The sequence below is a fragment of the Pinus tabuliformis genome, chromosome 8, assembly GCF_031772625.1.
Source record: "Pinus tabuliformis cultivar Carrire ecotype Pingquan chromosome 8, CPIR1, whole genome shotgun sequence".
NCBI lineage: Eukaryota > Viridiplantae > Streptophyta > Pinopsida > Pinales > Pinaceae > Pinus > Pinus tabuliformis.
In genome coordinates, this window is record NC_142294.1 from 1,027,250,718 (window position 1) to 1,027,272,305 (window position 21,588).

Here is a 21,588-nt window from a genome sequence, read left to right on the forward strand (position 1 = left end):
CTTTTTCATCTTTTAGATTGCAGGAAAGTGCATCGACATAGCTTTTCGCACTATTCTTAGTGCTTGAAGATTCTCCTTTGAAACCTATTCCAGACTTGTCATGTTGAGGTTTTTGATTTTTCAGAATAGTCTCAAGTATTTGAGAGATTTTACAGACTTTTTTAATTTTCTCCAACTCCTTTCTTAGAGACACTATTTTGGCCTCATGTTCTTCACAAGTCTCTTCTTTTTCTTTAAGCTTTGCTTCCAAGAGATCTTCTCTCCTTCTTATTTCCTCATTTTCCACTTTGAGAGAAATGATTTTGTTCTGTAGTTTCTCATTTTCTTCAATGGCACTTATTAACAGTTCATCTACATTTCCTTCTAGCCCTGAGTCATCATCATCTATGAGTGCCATGAATAATGTTTCTTGGCTTTCATCATGATCACTTTCCTCATCTGATTTCTTTATGATGACCATAAACTCATCCTCATCAGACTCATCTTGCTTGGAGAGGAAGTTTTTCTTATTGAACCCTTTCTTTTTGTGTGCCATTCTTTTAGAATTTCCTTCATCATCATTGTAATGTTTATGAGGACATATTGCTACATAATGACCTATTTTACCACATTTAAAATAGATAAGAGGATACTTGCCTTTAATCTTAGATCCTCTCTTCAGCTTTCATACAAATTGAGCCAATTCGGATTCCACATCTGACTCATCACTAAAATCATTCCTTTCTTTCCCCTTCTTCGACTTTGAGGCCTTGAATGCTGCATCTTTGGAGCTTGGGCCACCTTTCCTCATTTCATAGGCAGTGAGAATTCCATGGAGTTCATCCATTTTGAGGGTATCTAGATCCTTTGCTTCTTCTATAGTGCTTATTTTGGAGTCAAATCTATTTGGAAGAGACCTTAATACCTTTTGAACAATGGTACTTTCTTCAATTTTTTCGTCTAATTCTTTTGGGGAATTTAACACCTAAGCTTCTTGGAGGAGGTATGCTGCAATATCTTCTAACTCTTCCATCCTCAAACTTTCAAATTGTCTTCAGTGAGTTTGAAGCTTTGCCTTTTTGACTTTTGAGTCTCCATCGTACAAGCCAACTAGCTTCTCCCACATTTCTTTGGCAGAGGTACAGTGCATGACTTTTGTAAACTCGGAATCAATGATTCCACTAGTGATGGAGTTCATGGCCTTTGCATTTATGATGTAGGCTTTCCTCTTGTCTGGGTCTGTTGGAAGAGTGGAAGTCATTCCATATTCATTTTGAACAAAATTCCGGACTTCATGTCCAAGGGACATTAAGTAGTAAGTCATTCTTTTCTTCCAGAAACCAAAGTTAGTGCCATTGAACAAAGGAGGTCTTCTTGATGCTTCGTGATTTCTCATCAAAGTTGCGGATCCTTCTTCAAGCTGTTAGGCTAGTATGAAGAAGCCTGCTCTCATACCAATTGTTGGAAATACTGGGGGGGTGAATCAGTATTTCTTACTTTTTAATTGTTCTAGTGATTTCCAAAAGCATATATAGATATGTATATGTATACACAGAACACATAAATCAACATCTGGAATTAATGCTTTTATTAAAACTCAAGACAGTGCAATGACATAAATACAATATAAGTATACATCTGATTGTGAATAGTTGCCAAGCTCCAACTTGGACTTCAGTGAGGCTCCAACCTCCGAAGCACCAACTCTGTTTTGTAGTGGTTCTACACTTAGGAGCACCTACCCCTAATGACTTTAGTCCTGTTCAGTTCTGAGGCTCCAACCTCTTGGGATCCAACCCAACCTTGGTATAAACTGGTATGCTGCTACACTCTATTCAGTTGAGGTTCTCTCACTCCTACTCTCCTCCCTTTGCTGCTTCTACAGCCTCCGCTGCTCCTGCTACCTCTTTTGCCTTTGCTGCTTCTACTACCTCACACTCTGGTTCTTTACCACAACAACAGCACCAATAGTTCTCTGTTTTTACTTTTTTATACATTCTCATGCCTTTGTCCATTCGTTTCCACTTACTCGCTGGCTCTTTGACTTCCTCCTCGCCTGCTTCAGCTTCCTCACCACTGGCTTGTCTGTCGCTCTAGCTTCCTGTGTCTCATCGTGCTCACATGACACATTAATTCATAAGAGAGTGCCAAATAATCGATGGAGAACACATCTTACTGGTTATGACTGTAACAATGCTCCTTTAACAATGATAACATGCATACACAGAGTCAGCATAGTTTAACAGACATCCACGTCCCAATCGCAATCACAATCTGATTGATTCAGCCTCTTGAACTATCATTCAGGCCTCCTGAACTATCAGGAGCGTTATTGTATTGCATTTCTGCCTCCAAAGCCCGCGCAGGCCAGATATCAATTACACAGGAAATATAAGAAAAAAACAGGTGAAAGTGCTAAAGGGCAGACTTTAAGGATCATTGCACTCGTATCTAAACCTATGTCGGGTCCGTAGTGAAATCGCAATCGACAGTCACATCATATAGGTCGATGGTCGATGGCTGATGGACACGATAAGACATTAAGACAAATCGCAATATAGCATCAGGTCCGCTCTTGCAATCGAAATCGGCATTCGAGGGTGACCACTCTTTGTTCATTGCGATTACTGCGGATGCGACATAACAATAGGGTGTGATATAATAGGACCATCAGGTCCACATTCCTTATTGCAATCGGAGGTTTCAGGTGTGTCACTTATTGAACCCGCCGATATAATATATTGCTCTGCCTCCGATAGTGTATTTGTAATATGTACGCTATGGCCTCCGTTTGCGTTAAACACATATATATAAGGTTATGCATATATATAGGGTTTTCTCCTCCGATAATGCATTTGCCTATTCATATATATATTCTCCACTCCTTTAACCCTGCATATATATATTGCTCCGCTGTTTCCTTTAACCCTCTGTATATATATATATATATATATATATATATATATATATATATATATAGATATAGATATATATATATATAATATATATATATATATATATAGATAGATATATATATTATATATATATATATATATAGATATATATATATAGATAGATAGATAGATAGATAGATAGATATATTGCTCTCTAATGGCTCTGTCTACTTCCTCCGATGGCTGTTTGCGTCCTCTATTGCTCTGATGGCTCTGCTTGTTCCTCTGTTGCTTTGATGGCTATTTATAGCTGTTACCTGCATGCATATAAGCTCTCCGATGAATTATTTGCATGCCTCCATTGGCTCTGTCTGCTCTTTGCGCTATTTGCTCCTCTGGTGGCTCTGTCTCCTCCTCTTGGCTTCGATAACTCTGTGTGCTCCTCTTGGCTCTGTATACTATTTGAATATTGCCATATTGACATCAATGATAATCTGTGTCCAACAAATTGGTCCCACCATCCCCAGTCGGAGCCGCTATTCCAAACGGAAAATGAGCTGCTTTCAAGGTTCGGATTGGGTGGTTATCCCCCTTGTTGTAGACTCGATTATTAGGCCTTCAACATATTTGGCGCTAGAAGGAGGGCCTAAACTATGAATGGCGAGCGAATTTAAATCCAAAACCCATTCTAAGAGTAAATCCCCCTCATCGTCGCCCCTGATTTCTTCATCACATTATGAATATCCAATATCTAAACGAGAAGTTGAGAAAACAACAACCACTGCTTGAAACTTGAACATCTCGGATAAATCGACTCTTGAACCTCCTGAAGTTCAGTCTTTGATTCATAAACTTCAAGGATTTTCAATATCACCACAGAAATCGAGTTATCTCAAGGCAATGTGACTTCACAATACATTCCTTCCCATCCTCTTACCAGATTACAAAGTGAAAATATTGGTATTGATCCAATAGAATTTCCTTTGCCTAAAAGAAAAATAGCAAGGAAGACACTGGAAGGGTCTAATAGTGAGACTCTTTCATCATAATTGTCCATTTCATCTAATCCATTGCAAAGTCAACCATCCACTCCACAACTCCATATTGTTGTTCAACAGGGTACTAGAACTTCAACATCGTCTTCCCAACCACTTGTAACTTCATCTGCGCTTTCCTCTGTTAGTATCTCAACAATGGCACAGAGACCATGGAACAATCCACGGGCAGTCACAATGCCTGCACCTTTGAGTCAATTGCCGCTCATCCCGAAAAATGGCTGCCAAAGTTTAACCCAGATATAGGCGTACTGGCAGAAGAACACATAAACAACTTTATGTTGTCAATAAATTTAAATGGAGTCACTGAAGAAGACGTTGTTGTTAGGCTTTTCCCATATACCTTACAAGGAGCAGCTGGGTCCTGGTATTTTTCATTACCATCAGGATCCATTACTAGTTGGAATATTTTCCAAGAGCAGTTCTTGACAAAATTCGGTGATGATAGGTCTATAGCACCATTAATCAATGACCTCTCAAATCTTAAAACTAAATCAAGATAACCTATCAAAGATTTCAACTCGCGATTTAATAATGATCCGGATTTAAGCAGGAATGCAATAGATTACAGAGATAACCATAAATACAGAGATGCGATAACCATAAAAACAGAGATGCAGCGGAAATAATACTTCATTTCATTAATGGAGAATACTGAAATATGCTTACAAATAGAAATAACCTAGCTAGGGCGATGGTACCTTATCTCTGAGAAGAGATGTGTCGGCTACATGCCTCTGAACTGTTTCGAACTGTGTTTACAATGAGGCTCGAAGGCCTATTTATTATTGAGAAACAATGGAAAACCCTTCACATTCCAAAACCTAACCCTAGAAGATGAAACGCAAAATTGTGGGCCCCGTTTTGGGGTGAGTTGGACAGCCAACTTCCCGGGGTCGCGAATTGGTCGTATTATCTCCGTTTGACGCGCATGATAGCCCGTTGGAAAGATCTCTCCGAGGACTACGACGGAAAAGACGAGTTTTCTCAGAAAAATCGTTGGCAGTGGATTTCCCAGAAAACGTCGTTTAGGGCCTCAAAACGGCCCCGGAAGTTTAGGACCCGAAAAACTACTAAAAATAGTAAATTGTGCTATAATTAGGGAAACTGAAAAACTGAAAGAGACAGTTGTGGGGGTCCAAATGGGATAGGTGGGTGGCCACCAACATCCACCTGGATCATTCCTCCCCCCTTAGGAAGCAATGGTCCCCATTACATTGAGTTCCTCCCTGAGATGAGGAAGCTTCTGCTGAGCTGGGTCTCTGGTGAGTTGTTCTGCAATCTCTGATGTGTCTAGAAATGGTGGGGAGCATGGTCGGTGACGATCCATATTGAACAGTCGGTGCAAGTGAAGGAATGGAGGAATGTTGTGCTTCAAAGCATTGTTGCCCGTAGCCTTGTTACTGGTGTAAGAACCATGTCGGAGTGGTCTGAGTTTCTGATGGGTTCTGGTAAGGCGTTCTTTCTATAGATGTAACCTAAATTTGTTGCCCACCTGAAACTTGTGTGGTACCCCTGTGGGTGAGGAGAAGTTGTTCCTGTGTTCTGTCATGACCGTATCCCTTTGCTGCTGCTGCTGTGTGGAGGAACCCTTTGCGGGGGTCATGGATGTAGCAACAATCTTCCCCTTACTTTGGGAGCGAACCAGATAGAAAATGAATTTCCTAGTCTGGGAGATGAGCTTGCTTCCTTTCTTGGCAGTGATCAAAGAGGTGGGGTAGGTGGCGCTACCTCTGGTATCCTGTATAATGAATTATCCAAAGAAATAATGACAGCGCGAGGCCTTGACTCACACACAGCATGTCGCCTCCACAAGTATGGCTGGCCTAATAGTACATCGCAAACATCCAGAAGTGTAACATCACACAATACCTCGTCTGTGAAGGGCTTGATGCTGTAGGGAAGGCGACACTGCTGGCGAACTTTGAGATCTCGTCCTTCGTGAAGCCAACCGATACTGTACGGCTGTGGGTGTGGTGTAGTTGGTAGGCCCAACTGCTTCACGACCTCTGCTAAAATGAGGTTCTTTTGGCTGCCACTGTCGACAATGAATTGCATCGGCAAACCCTTCACCCACATCTGTGAGTGGAAAAGGCGTTCCCCCTCCTCTGGATCTTCGGGCTCATTTTTTTGGATCTTGGCAGTAGCAACAGTGGCGTTGGGATCCGCATCAATGATCTGCTTCCCTTTGTCATTCCCCTTGTTAGGTTCTGACTCAGAGTCGGAACATGCATCTGATTCGGAAGCCTTCAACTCGGCCACTAGCGACTGCTTGGTCCGACACTCACTTGTGTTATGAGTGGGACTCTTGTGGAACTCACACCACTTTCCTGTGTCCTTCCTCGGCTTCGTGGTGGTGTTCTTTTCTTGCGGCTTCGACGAGTTGTCTTGGGTCACCCCGCCTTGGCTTTGTCCTTTGGGCTTCGGATTTGCAGATCCAAAGTCTCGCTTCTTCTGTTTGAACTTTTGCTCGATTTTAACAGCGTATCGGTATGCTGTGCCGAGTGAGGAGATGTTCAAGAACTCCATCTCTTCCTGGATGTATCTGTGTAGGCAGCCGCGGTATTTGAGTACCAGATGCAGCTCAGAATCTTTGATACCCAACTGTGTGCGAAGGGTATGAAAAATATTTGTGAACTCTAGTACATCTTGGTCTCGTCCCTACCGCAGTGTGGTCCATTTGATGTATTTGTCCTCATAGCTTTTGACAGGGTAGTACTGCTCCTTGATGGCATCCCGGAAGTCATTCCAAGTGGGGGTGGCTAAAAACAGTGAGCCTGTACTTTCATCCTTCTTCTCGCAGTATGTTTACCACCAGTCCTTGACGTGGGGGGCTGCTTTGAGAAGAGCGAAAACAATCTTTTCCCGACTTGAAAATTCATGAACAGAAAAATACCCATCTAGCAGATTTAACCATTTATCTATGGCATCTGCGTCTATTTGACCCTCGAAGATGGGGATTTCAAAATTAACTTGTACCTTAAACGGTGTGGCGTTTCCAGAGTAGCTGTTGGAAGCCAATGTGTCGCCTTTGGGTAGCCGCTGAAGGATCTGCGCAAAGCCATCCATCATCGCATTCCTTTGCCACTCGAGGGTTTCTTCGAGCAAGATTCTGATAGGATCTCTTGCCCCCTCGTCTTTCTTCTCATCCGCCATGGGAGGTCATCGAGATTTGCAAGGCTGGTCTTGCAAAGGTTCGACCAATTCAAGCCCTAACTCCTTATATCCCGACCTCGTTGGGGACATGCAAAGAAGAACAGAGAAAACGCAGACCGCTCTGATACCACTGATCCAGATTTAAGTAGGAACGCAATAGATTATAGAGATAACCATAAATACAGAGATGCGATAACCATAAAAACAGAGATGCAGCGGAAATAATACTTCATTTCATTAATGGAGAATACTGAAATATGCTTACAAATAGAAATAACCCAGCTAGGGCGATGGTAGCTTATCTCTGAGAAGAGATGTGTCGGCTACATGCCTCTGAACTGTTTCGAACTGTGTTTACAATGAGGCTCGAAGGCCTATTTATTATTGAGAAACAATGGAAAACCCTTCACATTCAAAAACCTAACCCTAGAAGATGAAACGCCAAATTGTGGGCCCCGTTTTGGGGTGAGTTGGACAGCCAACTTCCCGGGGTCGCGAATTGGTCGTATTATCTCCGTTTGACGCGCATGATAGCCCATTGGAAAGATCTCTCCGAGGACTACGACGGAAAAGACGATTTTTATCAAAAAAATCGCTGGAGTGGATTTCCCAGAAAACGTCGTTTAGGGCCTCAAAACGGCCCCAGAAGTTTAGGACTCGAAAAACTGCTAAAAATAGTAAATTGTGCTATAATTAGGGAAACTGAAAAACTGAAAGAGACAGTTGTGGGGGTCCAAATGGGATAGGTGGGTGGCCACCCTGGATCAAATAAACTCTTAAATAAAATCCCTACCGCATCTAAACCTAGCAAAGAAGTTTGAAGTGAATGGTATATATCTGCCTTACCTTCGAACATAGCAATATTTGTAGATAGGGCTGCCAAGCCAACATTGGCTGAAAATATGAAAGAAGCGATAGCGGTGAAAATAATATCCTAACATTGGAAAAGAAAAACGCTGTAGATGAAAGAAAATCTAAAAAGGTCGCTTTTAGAGATGACCCTCAGAAAAAACAATCAAAGGACCCATTCGACTTGGAAGGGTTACAGAAAGTTTTAAAAACCATGTCCAACGAAATGGTTGATATTAAGAAACAAGTGGCAGAGACCTCTTCTAAGAAACCTTTCAAACCTTTTAGGAAAAATCCTTCAACCGATTCAAAGCCTCCCAATGCTATAAAAAATGCAGAATCGGAAGGGGAAGAAGAGGAAGTTTCGAATGAGGAACATACTGATGATGATGAGATTGTAGAACTACAAGGAATGTGGGACTTTACTATTCCAAATGAAGAAGATCAAGATGTATTACCAGTGACTACCAGAAGTAGAAATCAAATTGATCCTCTACAATCCAGTTCAAAACAGAAAAACCCAAGCCCAGCTTCTAAGGATAAAATCGCAGGTAAGAAATCATCACCAAAGGAAACTTAGACAAACCCAGTCTAATCTGATTCAACAACTCCATATAAAACACTTATCGTTTATGATGAAATGGAGTATAATATTGTTGAAGACGTGAAGAAGACTAGGGCCAACATCACTTTTCATGAGCTGAGTAAATTAAAGTATCAACAAAAACTACTTTTGAAAGAGCTGCATGCAGTACCGATTGTGCCTCTACTTGCCGTTGTAATCTCATAAGCTGCTCATGAAATGGGAAGACCTCCGACTAGTATGTCAAATAAAGTCGATCCAAATGACATTTCTTTAATTGGAGGAAGGTCAAAATCCCATACTCCTCCATTCCTCCTTACCTTTGAAGTTTTCAAAAAAAAATTACATAACTGTTTGGTAGACTCTGGTGCTTCATCTAATATTTTGCCTAAAACAGTTTGTGCAAAGTTAAATGTCCAACCTCAAAAGTCTGCAGTACGCATAGTATAGCTGTACAGTTGCAAGTCGAGGTTATCGGTGAGCTTAATCAAGTGACCATAAGGCTTTCATCAAATCCAAAGGTATGTTAAGTCATTGATATACTTGTTGCAGACATTCCCAAATTTTATGGATTAATTCTTAGTAGAGATTGGTCAGAGAAGCTTCACGGTTACTTTGCAACCGACTAGTCACATATGTGGCTCCCTTACAATGGTAAACCAAATCAGATAAAGGTTGAGCGAGAAAGACACCAAAAGTACATAGTAACGGAGTTAGAAGGAGAAAATGAACCTATAACGTACAACAATAATATATTTGGAAGCTATTCTATTGATTCGTTCTTAAGGAATTTCAATGCTCACACTTCACCTTTTTTAGAAAATTTAGTTTGATCTCAGATAGAAATTTTTTCTCAAACGGACACTTCTAAATGCATTAATTTTGTAAATAAGCCTGTAAATAAATCTTTGTTTTGGAAATTATTTTTTGATGGTTCTAAGTCTAATGATGGAGCAGGAGTAGGTTGTATATTAATTAGTCCAAAAGGAGAGAAAACCATGCTAACCTGTATACTCGAGTTTGATTGCACAAACAATACCTCGGAATATGAAGTTCTAGTTCAAGGGTTATACAAGGCAATCGGGCTTGATATCAAATATCTACAAGTCTTTGGCGATTCTGGGATCATTATCAAGTAGGTAAGAAATACTATACATTGTCTATGAGGTCACTTGAAGCATTATCAATCGTTAGTACAAGACCTGACTTCACACTTTATAGCATTCAATATTTCATCTATTCCCAGACTCCAAAATGCTAGTGCTGACCTCCTTGCTAATGTAGCTTCCAAGCTCATTCCCTCAGAAGACTTTAGTCCAGATAGATTCTCGATCGAATTAATATTTAGACCCTCCATCCTGGACAATGTTACCAACTGGAGAGTTTTTAACGATGATCTTGATGTTGTAATTTTTTTGACTTCAAAAGGGTCTTACAATAACTATGTAATTGATGAAGACCAACATGACAAGTAGTTAGAACAAGGAAGCACAAATAATGCTATACCTAAATTTGTAGTCAAGTTGGAAGACCTATATGATTTAAAGGACAGATTCAAAAGGTCCACCAATTCAAAACTTCAGAGTTCAACTCTGAGATATGAATTAGTGAATCTAGGGACAGACATAAAACCGCAGAATATCAACTTAGGTCTTGATCTAGCTCCCGAGGAGAAATCAGCCTTCATTCGACTATTGAAACAGTATAAATATGTTTTTTCCCGGAATTATGATGACCTCAAAACTTACGACACTTCAATCATACAACATACAATTTTGATGATCGCTGATGAAAAAACAGTACAACAGAAGCTGAGGAAAATCCATCCCAATTTGGAAAACTAGATTAAGTCTGAGTTGAACAAATTACTGAAAGCCAAAATTATTTTTCCTATTTGACATTCTAGATGGGTTTCCAACTTGGTACCAGTCAGAAAGAAGAAAAGAGACATCCAGATTTGTATTGACTTTAAAAATCTCAATAAAGCCTGCCAAAAGAATAATTTTCCGCTAGCCCCTATGGAACAGATTTTACAAGTAATTTCAGGGTCTGAACTGATGTCATTTTTAGATTTCTTCTCGGGGTATAACCAAATTTTAGTCCACCCGGATGATCAATTGAAAACAACATTTAGAACGAAATGGGGCACGTATGCATATCAAAAGATTTCGTTCGGGCTGATTAATGTTGGTGCTACGTTTCAAAGGGCCATGGATATTGCACTTAAAGGATTAGTGAATAAGTCAGTGGTGATTTACTTAGATGACATAACAGTGTATTCTAAAAAAACGTAGTAATCACCTCAAAGATTTAAAACATATCCTCCAACGATGTCAAAAATATGGGATTTCACTTAATCCAAAAAAGTCTTTTTTTGCATTAAGTGAAGGAAAGCTTCTCGGATTCATAGTGTCTAAATATGGAATCCATATTGATCCAGATAGGATTAAGGAGATTTTTGAGATATCCTTACCCCATAACAAAAAAACAATGCAATCTTTTCTTGGTCAGATCAATTTCGTTAAAATATTTTTCCCCGACTTCTCAAGAATTGTGTCACCTCTTCAAGCAATGATTAAGAAAAACTCTCCCTTCAAATGGGGCCAGGCAGAACATGAAGCATTCAGCCTGATAAAACAAGAAATTATAAATGCCCCATCTCTAGTGACTCCAAACTTTTCTGATCCTTTCATTTTGTATACATTTGCCTCTGAGAAATCATATGTTGCAATACTTACACAAGCCAACCAAGATAAAGCCAAAGCCCCAATTGCCTTCTTCAGTTCAAACTTGCAAGGAGCTAAATTAAATTATTCTGACATTGAGAAAAAGGCTTACGCTATATTCAAAACGATCAAATAATTCAGACCCTTTCTTCTCAAGACCCATACAAAAATAGTAGTACCATATCCAGCGGTAAGAAATCTTTTGGTACAAAACGACGTGGGTGAAAAGAGAGAAAATTGGGTCACAGCCCTTCAAGAATATGACGCTGAAATCAAGCCAACAAATATTGTAAAAGGTGAAGGTTTTTGCAGGATGTTGGCTAGAGCAACGTACATATCAGAGATACAGTTCCCAGACAGTGAGGTACAAATGTATGAGGTAATTCTAAACGATAATGAATCAAGATATGCTGATTTCATGTTTTACTTAAAGAATGGATATGCTCCTTCACATTTGAATCATACAAAGAAAAGTGCCCCGATATTAAAAGCTAAGCAATATCAAATTGTAAATGATGTACTCTTTAGGATGAATTATGATTCTATTCTTCTTAGATGCCTTGAGAAATCTGAAGCTGGAAAAGTATTGCAGGAACTTCATGATGGACCAACAGGTGGACATTATGCAGGAGATCCGACAACACACAAAATATTGCGCACATGCTACTATTGGCCAACATTATTTAAGTATGCACACAGCTATGTAAGAAGATGTCAGATTTGTCAAGCTGTTGCAGGAAGACAGAGGAAGCCATCATTTCCATTACAATCGGTCAACATCAATCAACCATTTGAACAATGGGGATTAGATATAATAGGTGAGATCGTTCCTCACTCTTCTAAACAACATAAGTACATCCTTACAGCTACCGTTTAATTTACTAAATAGGTAGAAGTAGTTTCACTCAAGTTAGCCAACTCTGAGAGTATCATCGAGTTTATTGATTAACTCATAATTACCAGGTTTGGCTTACCTTAGGCTTTAATTTTTTATAATGCATCATATTTCTCTGGTAATGCTATAACTAAATTTGCACTCAAAAGAGGTTTTAAACTTAGGTATTCTGCCAATTATTACCCGCAAGGAAATGGGTTGGCCGAATCAACAAAAAAAAACCTTATCGGAATCATTAAACAGACTATTGATCAAAATCATAGAAATTGGCATAAGTCTTTGATGAACGCTCTTTGGGAAGATTGAATAACTCAGAAAAAATCTATTGGCACTTCTCCTTTTAATTTAGTTTATGGGAAAGAAGTGGTCCTCCCAACACATCTAGCTATTCCTTCTCTAGCCTTAGTTCAATTCATTGAAGAAACTCCTTCCTCATCCTTGCAACTAAGACAATTGCAGATTCTTAAGCTAGAAGAGGAACGAGAAAAGGCCAGAATTACCCATGCGCATCATCAACAATTAGTAAAGGCTTCTTTTGATTCCAACTTGGTATCTAGAAAAGATTTTCAGCTTGGAGACTTAGTATTGAAATGGGATAAAGCCCATGAAGAGAAAGGCAAGCATACTAAATTCCAACGGATGTGGCTTGGACCATTCCAAATTATTGAAATCATAGGTCCATCAACTTTCATGTTACAAGACTTAGCAGGGAAAAGAGAGTCTTTACCTATTAATGGGCAGATCCTTAAAAAATACTTTCCATAGAAGATAACCTCTTCTATTTTTGTAAATTATTGTTTTAGTTTGTTTTTCTTTTTGATAATAAAACATGTTGAAAATGTTTACCTTTGGTTTCCACAAAATGAGTAGTGTCTCTTGTCAATTTTGGTTTTTCGCTTGTATAAGTGGAGGTGGTTAGGAAAATTAGTCTTTATTTTTGAAACATACGGTCAAGTGCAATAATTTTGAAGGTTTTTACTTGCTCTTTTGTTTCAACTTTACAATTTTTGATTAAAAACAACCTTAAGTAGAAGTTTTCTTCATATCAGTCATGAAAAGCATCAATAACAAGACGAAGATTCTCTACAGAAAAGCTACTTTTAAAACTCTACAATTGTCGTCCAGAAGTACTCTTAGGGAACCGATGACTTCCTCCCCACTTTAGAAAATTGTAAGTTTCAAAGAATAATCCAGTTATGCACTTTAAACTTAAAGAATAAGAGGTCTCATCAAGAGCTGACTTATCATGATCATAAAGATTATAACTAACTGACATTGCCAAACTACATACCAAAATAGGGTAATGACTCAAGATTGTTTCAATCAAAAGACAAGGGGTCTCATCACGAGCCAACTTGTTTAGTTAAGCTATAAATCAAGTGAATGGAACTGTCAAATTTGGCCACCAAACCAAGAAATTGTTCTTTAAGAATTAAAAGAAAAAGAAAAAGCAATAAGTGTAGATAAGGATTTATCTTTGAGAACTGTATGCTTCTTGAGTAGGATACTAGATCATTGCTGGGTAACAAGTAACCCTGTCGAGGCTATGAACGCCTACTAGCAGTAGAGGTTCTACCTATGAAAAATGAGAACATCTAAACTAATCTACAGAGATGTCTTTGTTTCTATCTTTATAAGCCAAGTAATGATTGATGTAGGTACAATGACTAACTTTGGGAAGAAGATAATCAGAATTAGAATAGATGGAACAAGATGTTGTTGTTAGCAAATAACACTGTGTACCTTATATTTCTACAATAAAGTTTGATTTTCCAAAAACATTTCTATTTTAGAAGTTTTAGAAAATTCAAAAAACCATCAGAGATAACTGGTTCTTTCAAGTGACACATTGCAGGAGCGATGGCGGAAACGAGGGTTTCTGAGTAACTGCTACAGTTTTAGAACTGGAAGTGAACAGATCACGGATAGCAGCACTGTTAAGAAGGGGACAAAGGCTGACTGTCCAGATGGGTGCATAGGGGTCCATTGGGACCCCCACCTATAAACAAATAATCACGTAGAAACAAAAACAACAAGCAAAGGAGGGAGTCAGAATCCCCAGGAATGACAGACTCAAGCAGAGAGGTGGGAAAAACAAGGAGAAAACACCGGTGGAAGAAAATGAACCAAACATTAATACAATAAACAAAGGCCAAGAAGATGAGGGTCGGGAAGACAATGAAGCCAGAAACGCTTCAGGACAAAATCTGACAGGAAACAAGGTAAAACGACAAGGAGCAAACGGGGAGCCCACGGACAGCAGGCGGGTGAACAAAGAGGAGGAAGGGGACACAAGCTCGAACCCCAACAAAGACTCAACAGCAAACGGTATCTGTAAACCAAGGAAAGCTGACAGTCTTAGAGTTGTAATAACGGATCCAAAAATACAAGCCTATAGAGAGCACATGACAGAACATGCAGTCATTTGCAAGTTCATGGGAATGTGGCCAACTGAAAGAGCCTTGTGTCAGTGGATTAGACAGCATTGGAAGCCTAGAGGAGATGTCAAACTGCATTTGGGAGCCAAAGGTTTCTTTACAGTTGTGTTCACTAACCTGGAAGACAAGGACAGGATCTTCGACGGAGGCCCTTATTTCATGGCCTCAGCTGGTTTATACATACCACCATGGAAACTGAACTTTGTTCCGGAAAAGGAATCCTTCACTCAGGTTCCAGTGTGGATTCGCTTGTTTTCTCTCCCGATAGTCTATTGGGGTTTGAATGCTCTAAAGCAGATTGGAGACCAGTTGGGGACTTTTGTTAAAGCCTCAGAGGCAACATTGCAAAAGAAATACACTTCCTACGTAAGAATATGCGTCGAGATGGATGTATCAGGGGCATTGTACGAGGGATTATGGCTTGAATACAGAGATGAGGATTACTTTCAGGCAATAGACTATGAGCAGATCCCGTTTCACTGCCGGAAATGTCATGAACACGAACATCTCATAAGGGAATGCCCTATGAACAAGAAGGAGGAGGACATTAAAACAGAACCAGCAAACAAAGGCAAAGATAACTTTATAACCCCGAAGTCAAGGCAGAGAGCCAACAGAAGAAGGGCTCATAGAACAGGAATAGAAAGAAACAACAACAGCAACACTTTTGAGATCTTGGATCTGGAGACAGACTCAGAGGAATCACAGAAAACCAAAGCAGCTGTTAAGGAGCCAAGAGACAAGGAGGAACGAACCAGGAGAGAAGAGGAAGAGAACAACAACAACAACGAAGTCCAAATGGGGGAGCTACCAGAAGACCCGGAGGAGGACACAGACATGATGACAAGTGATGGAGGAAGCGAGGACATGGAGTTGGAGGAAGTTTTAGCCCGGGAAGGGATGAATCTACCGGCCATAGTGGAGAATTGGAAAAATCAAGGTATAGAAACGGTACCAGAAGAAGAAATAAAAAAAATCAGTGATCTGTTTACAGCAAGGCAGAAAGCAACTCTAGAAAGAAAACATAGAAAGCTAGGCATAGCAAGAGGTAATAGTATCCACTCGAAGAGTCTTCTTTGGAACTCTTCAAGCTAACGACAAAAGAAGAAAAGGGGCAGAAAGACAAGCAATGAAGTTCTGCAGGAGCTCGGCATGATAATGATCAACTCAGGAAAAATGAAGGCTCTTAGCGCCTTCCCGTCCTTTCAATAACCCCTTAAGTTTATCATGAAGATCATTTCTTGGAATGGAAGAGGGCTAAACAGCCAAGCAAAGCACAGAATGCTGAAACACAAATTCCAGAAATATAGACCGGAAATCATGTTCTTACAAGAAACAAAATGCAATGGATCCAACATGACAAGGTTAACCAAGAAGATAGGTAGGCACATGAATTATCTAGAAGTTGAAAGTCAGGGCAGAGAAGGAGGACTGGCAACCCTATGGGACACAAGAGCACTTCAAATATTATCTGCAGAAGCGAACAAGCACTTCATCGTTGTGGAAGCTCAACCCACAGGTAATTCTGAATCTTTTTTATGTGTAAATGTATATGGACCTCAGAAGATAGAGGACAAAATCAGTTTCCTGAATTCTTTAAATAGGCTTATTAGCAGGCACCCAATGTCCAAATGTATTTTGGGGGGTGATTTCAATATGATAACAACCCTTCTAGAGAAGAAAGGGGGTCTTAGGAAACTCAATAGGGATGCGGAGTATTTCATTAGTTTCATTGAGAATGCTAAATTAGTTGACATTCACACCAAGAGTGGCAATTTCACTTGGAACAATAGAAGAGGGGGGAATAGAATGATAGCCTCTCGCTTGGACAAGTTTTTGGTTTTCGAGAGCATAATAATGGATGGTATCCTTGTAGAGTCAGATATCCTTCCCAGTGGCGGGTCGGACCACTGGCCAATATCGCTTATAGCGGATGTTCATGGCACACCAAGGAATAAACCCTTTAGATTTGAAAAATTTTGGTTGGATCATCCTAGCTTCCTTCAGTTGGTTGAAAAATGGTGGTCAGAACCTTGCGAGGGCGAAGGCCCTAAGATGTTCAATTTGCAGAAGAAATTAAGACTTACTAAGGATAAGATAAAAGAGTGGAATAGAACAGTTTTTGGGGACATTTTCAAGGAAAAAACCTCTATAGAAAATCAACTTAAACAAATTCATAGAGAATGGGCAACAGGAAAAAGTAGTGAGGAATCCATCGAATAGGAAAAGACTCTAACTCAACAGTGGCACAGTCGATGTCGGCAAGAGGAAATCTTATGGAGCCAAAAATCAAGGATTCAGTGGCTAAAGGAGGGAGAGCAGAATACTAAATTTTTTCACAGATCTGCTCTAGATTACAGAAGTTCAAATAAAATTCTTGAGATGAGAAATGAAAATGGGGATTCAGTTAAGAACCACCATGACATATCAGAGTTGCTCACAGTTCACTTCAGATCCATATCACAAGAACCGCAGTCAAATAGAGGAGAAGCCATTAGGGAACTTCTAAAAGCCATTCCTAAAGTTGTAACCTCTGAGCAAAACTGGGCCCTGAATAGGGAAATCACTTTGGAAGAGGTAGAGGAAGCTGTAAGAAGCATGCCAAACGATAAAGCCCCTGGGCCGGACGGGTTCACAATCAATTTTTACAAGGCCTGCTGGAACATTGTGAAGCAGGATATCTGGGAGGTCGTAGAGGACTCCAGGCGTTCTGGAACCATTCTCAAATCCATTAATTCGACCTTCATAGCACTAATTCCAAAGGTAGAGGAAGCTAATACACCTGAAAAGTTCAGACCTATTGCTCTTTGTAATGTTATATATAAAATAATTTCAAAAGTTATTGCCAATAGGCTGAAGCCCATTCTCCCGGGGATCATCTCGGAAGAGCAATCGGGTTATGTAGAGGGAAGGCAGATATTAGACAACATTATCCTTGCTCAAGAGATGATCCACACTCTACATTCGGGGAAAAAAGCAGGGATGCTAATGCAACTGGATTTATCAAAAGCTTATGACAAAGTGAGCTGGAAATACCTCGAAGCAATTTTGAATGCTTTCGGTTTCAACAGGCATTGGGTTAACTGGGTTTTGGCCCTCATCAAATCCGCGAGATTCTCGATCTTAGTCAATGGGGCCCCATCTGAACCATTCTCACCTTCGCGAGGAATAAGACAGGGCGATCCTTTATCCCCTTTCCTATTCGTTATCCTCATGGAGGGTCTCAGCAGAACTATAGCCAAGAAGAAAGTTGAAGGGGAAATTAAAGGTCTTCAACCAATCCCAACTATCCCTGCTACTACTCATCAACAGTTCGTGGACGACACTATGTTACATGGCAGCCCCACAGTGAAAGAGGCCTTAGCATTCAGGGACATCTTAGATCTCTTTAGCAGAGCCTCAGGGATGGAAATCAACTTCTCCAAATCTACGATCTTCTTTTTCAACACTCATCGTGCTATTCAAGCTCACCTCTTTCATCTTCTAGGCTTCCAAATAGGTAGTTTAGCTTCGAGATATTTAGGAGCTCCCCTTACTCTAAAGCCATGGCAGAAAGTGCATTGGGAAAAGATCATAGCCAATATGGAAAACAGATGCAAACACTGGACACACAGGGCGCTTAACTTTGCAGGAAGATTAATCCTTACAAAGGCTGTGTTACAGTCCATACCGCAGTACTTATTATCCATGCTACCGGCCCCCAAAGGGATTCTTCAACAAATCAGAGCGATACAGAGATCCTTTTTATGGAGTGGGAATGGGGACAAGAGAAAATGGGCATTAGTAGCCTGGAGCAAATTATGCAAGCCGAAATATTTGGGGGGACTAAATCTTGTGGATCCGGCGGTGACCAACATAGCCTGTGGAGCAAAGCTATGGTGGAGATGGATTAAAGAGCCCAATCTGCCATGGGCCAGACATTGGAAACACAAGTACTTCCCTAACTACAATCATCAGGATCTCATAAGATTGCAGGAGGTTCCAGAGGGCTCGCCCATATGGAATCTTGCAAGACACAACCGCAGCCTAGTACAGGAAAATAGCTTTTGGGAAATACGCAATGGCAGGCTAGCCCTGTTTTGGGAAGATGCATGGCACCAATTCCCCAAATTAGAAACCCTAGAGTTAGCACATCTCAAACAGTTCAGCCAGCTTGAAGGCAGAAGCAGAGTCTGCCATTACTGGGACTTGAGCAGCAGAGATGCAAACTGGAGAGAATGGACACACCTAACCGCTGATAACAACATTGAGGGAGATGAAAGCATAAAACAACTCAACAGTCAGATTCGTAAGAGAAGGATAAGGAAAACAGAGGAAGAGGATCAGCTCAGATGGGGTATGACAGGTAATGGGAATTTCTCTTTGAAAGAAGCGAGGGAACTGTTAGTAAAGGCAGAACAGGAGGAAGCAATGCCCTGGTGCAACAAAGTGTGGGACAACTTATTTTGGCCGAAAATTAAGACCTTTTTATGGCTACTAATGCGGAACAAAACCCTGACATGGGACAAGCTACGAAGGAAAGGGTTCGCAGGGCCTTCCAGATGCCCGATGTGTTCAGGTGAAGAAGAAACCATAAACCACCTATTTAATTCGTGTGACTGGGCAAACCATCTATGGAACTGGATGGAGGGAATCATGCGGAAATCATACCGAGACCGAGAGTCCATCCAAAACACGATTTTAAACTGGCAAATCAATTTTTCCAAAAACCAGAGAGTCAATAATATATGGAAAGCCATGCCAGGCTTTGTACTGTGGACAATATGGAAAGAGCGCAATAGGAGGGTATTTCAGGATGAAAACAGGAGCATTGAGCATTCAAAAGCAACCATTCTTACAAATATTAAAGAATTGATTCAGACAAAGTGCAAGACAGATCCCAACGAAAAGCCTTCGGATCGAGACTTACAAATCTTGAAGTGCTTTCAACTGGAAATCAACCACAGCTTCGCAACGCCGAGACACCAGCAACAACCAAACTCGGAGGCCGATAGATGGACTTGTCCGCCAGCGGGAGGTTTGAAGCTGAATTTTGATGGTGCCTCTAGAGGCAACCCCGGGAAAGCTGGCATTGGAGGTGTTATCAGAGACCAGAATGGAGAAATTGTGCATATTTACTGCAGAGAGTTGGGGGAAGGCACGAACAATGAGATGGAGTTCGCGGCGTTAGAACAAGGATTGAAAATTCTAAGGAATCTACCGACAGGCAATGCAGTGGTAGAAGGCGACTCATCCCTGGTTATCTCGGTCGCAAAGAGAATTCAGGGAGGCACTCAGGCATGCAAAGCCACGAGACACTGGAGGCTCGCCAAGGTGACGGAGAACATTGCAAAATTAATCGGCGAAATGAAAGGTTTAGTCTTTCAATCGGTCAGGCGTAAGGCAAATGGGCTAGCTGATTACTTGGCAAACTATAGTATTGACAACCAAGACAGGGGATGGGACACATGTTGGCAGCAAGTGGACTATCCTCACCTTAAGGAGAGATGCCAACAGCTGGCAAGAGAGGACGTGGGCAATTTAAACCGGGCTTAACCGGAAAGCGGCAGACTATATCGGCCCCTCATGATGAAATACTCAGGAGACGATATGAGTAGCGAAGGTTGGCACAAATCGAAAGGACAAGCCAGGCGTATGCATTTATGGCAACAAAGGGTGCACAGAAAGCACATCTTCAAGTGGATATTTCGAAGGGACTACTGCAGTTGCCCCCTCGGTAGGATCGACATTTGGCACGAGTATACTCATCAAGGCATGAGCAACATTTATTTGTATAGCAGGCGACATCACGCAGCTTTTACGACCACCCACAGGAACTATGATAGCAGTACTCCCACGATGTTTCGGGAGGCGAGGCACAGCGTGGGAAACCTCATGGCGAAGAGTTATTTAACTAACTGCTGGAGCAACGTTTCATTCACTCCTTCTAAAGGCATTACTGTGGGTTACAATTGTTCTCGAGTCCGAGCTGCGATTCAAGCGACGGGTAACAGGAAAGATATGGATACTGGGAATTGCCGGAGCATCAGCGCAAACCAGGAGCTCCGGGCTGCAAGGAGCGCATATGAAACTCGAACAACTACAAGAAACAAATGAAGAATTGAGGAGATGGAGGCTGCGGTAAAGGAGGAGGAACAGCCGCGCAATGAGGAGGAAATCGCAAGGGAGGTAGATTGGTTGATCGACCCAGGCACTGCATCCAGGCGTGCCACCCAATTCGTGCGCACACAAGTAGAAAGCTGGCGGGTCAAGACCCTTTTGGCGAAAGCTCTGGATTCCATGGAAGCTGGGAACCAGAATTCTCAAGGGGAAAACCATATATCTGAAGCCCAACTAAATAGTCTGCTGGAGATTTGCGGAGCGTTGGATAATAAAATTTCAGCTGTGTATGATAAGGCGGAAACGGTCAATAAGAAATTAACTCTGCTTATCCAAATTCTCCGGAAGACCATATGTCCGGATCCACCGAGCTCTGACAGCAAGCAGCAAGCACCGCCGAAGGAACTTAACAACTACCGATCCCTGCTGGAAAGAGTGGACAGGCATGTCCTGGAACAAGGTTTGGACATTGCAAGCAGATATGGAATGCCCCCGCAGTGAATCGGGTTTGTTGGTGCCATCTCTTCGGCCTTGTCTATTGTCATGTCTGTGCCATCTCTCTGGCTTTGTCTGTTGTCTGTTTCTGTAGGCCTTTATGGCTTTTGTCTGGTGTCTGTATGAGGTCTTGAACTGTAATTTTGTCTCATCCTGATAGTGTACCAGTTACAGTGATGCAGTTCAAGAATTATCTTTGTTATAGATATGCGTAGAAGATAAAGGGATAAGGCCACCCTGCGCGGTGTGCGGTTAGCTTTTGAAATATCATAGTTTCTGGTTGTCTTAGGGCTGGAGTCTTGTGTCTTTTGATCTGTCTTCATCAGGTCTCGATCTGCCTCTGCAGATTTTTTGTACAATATTTTTGTTTCATAATATATCTATCTGACTTACGCAAAAAAACTGGTTCTTTCAAGTGA

The 21,588-nt window shown here is 41.0% G+C and overlaps 1 protein-coding gene across 1 annotated transcript; it reads left to right on the plus strand.

Annotated features, from left to right (window-relative positions):
- Positions 1 to 15,964: 15,964 nt before the first annotated feature.
- LOC149238882 (uncharacterized) lies at positions 15,965 to 16,798 on the plus strand. The gene has a single exon (XM_089369690.1). The coding sequence runs from the start codon at positions 15,965 to 15,967 to the stop codon at positions 16,796 to 16,798; it is 834 nt and encodes a 277-aa protein (XP_089225816.1).
- The last annotated feature ends 4,790 nt before the right edge of the window (positions 16,799 to 21,588 follow it).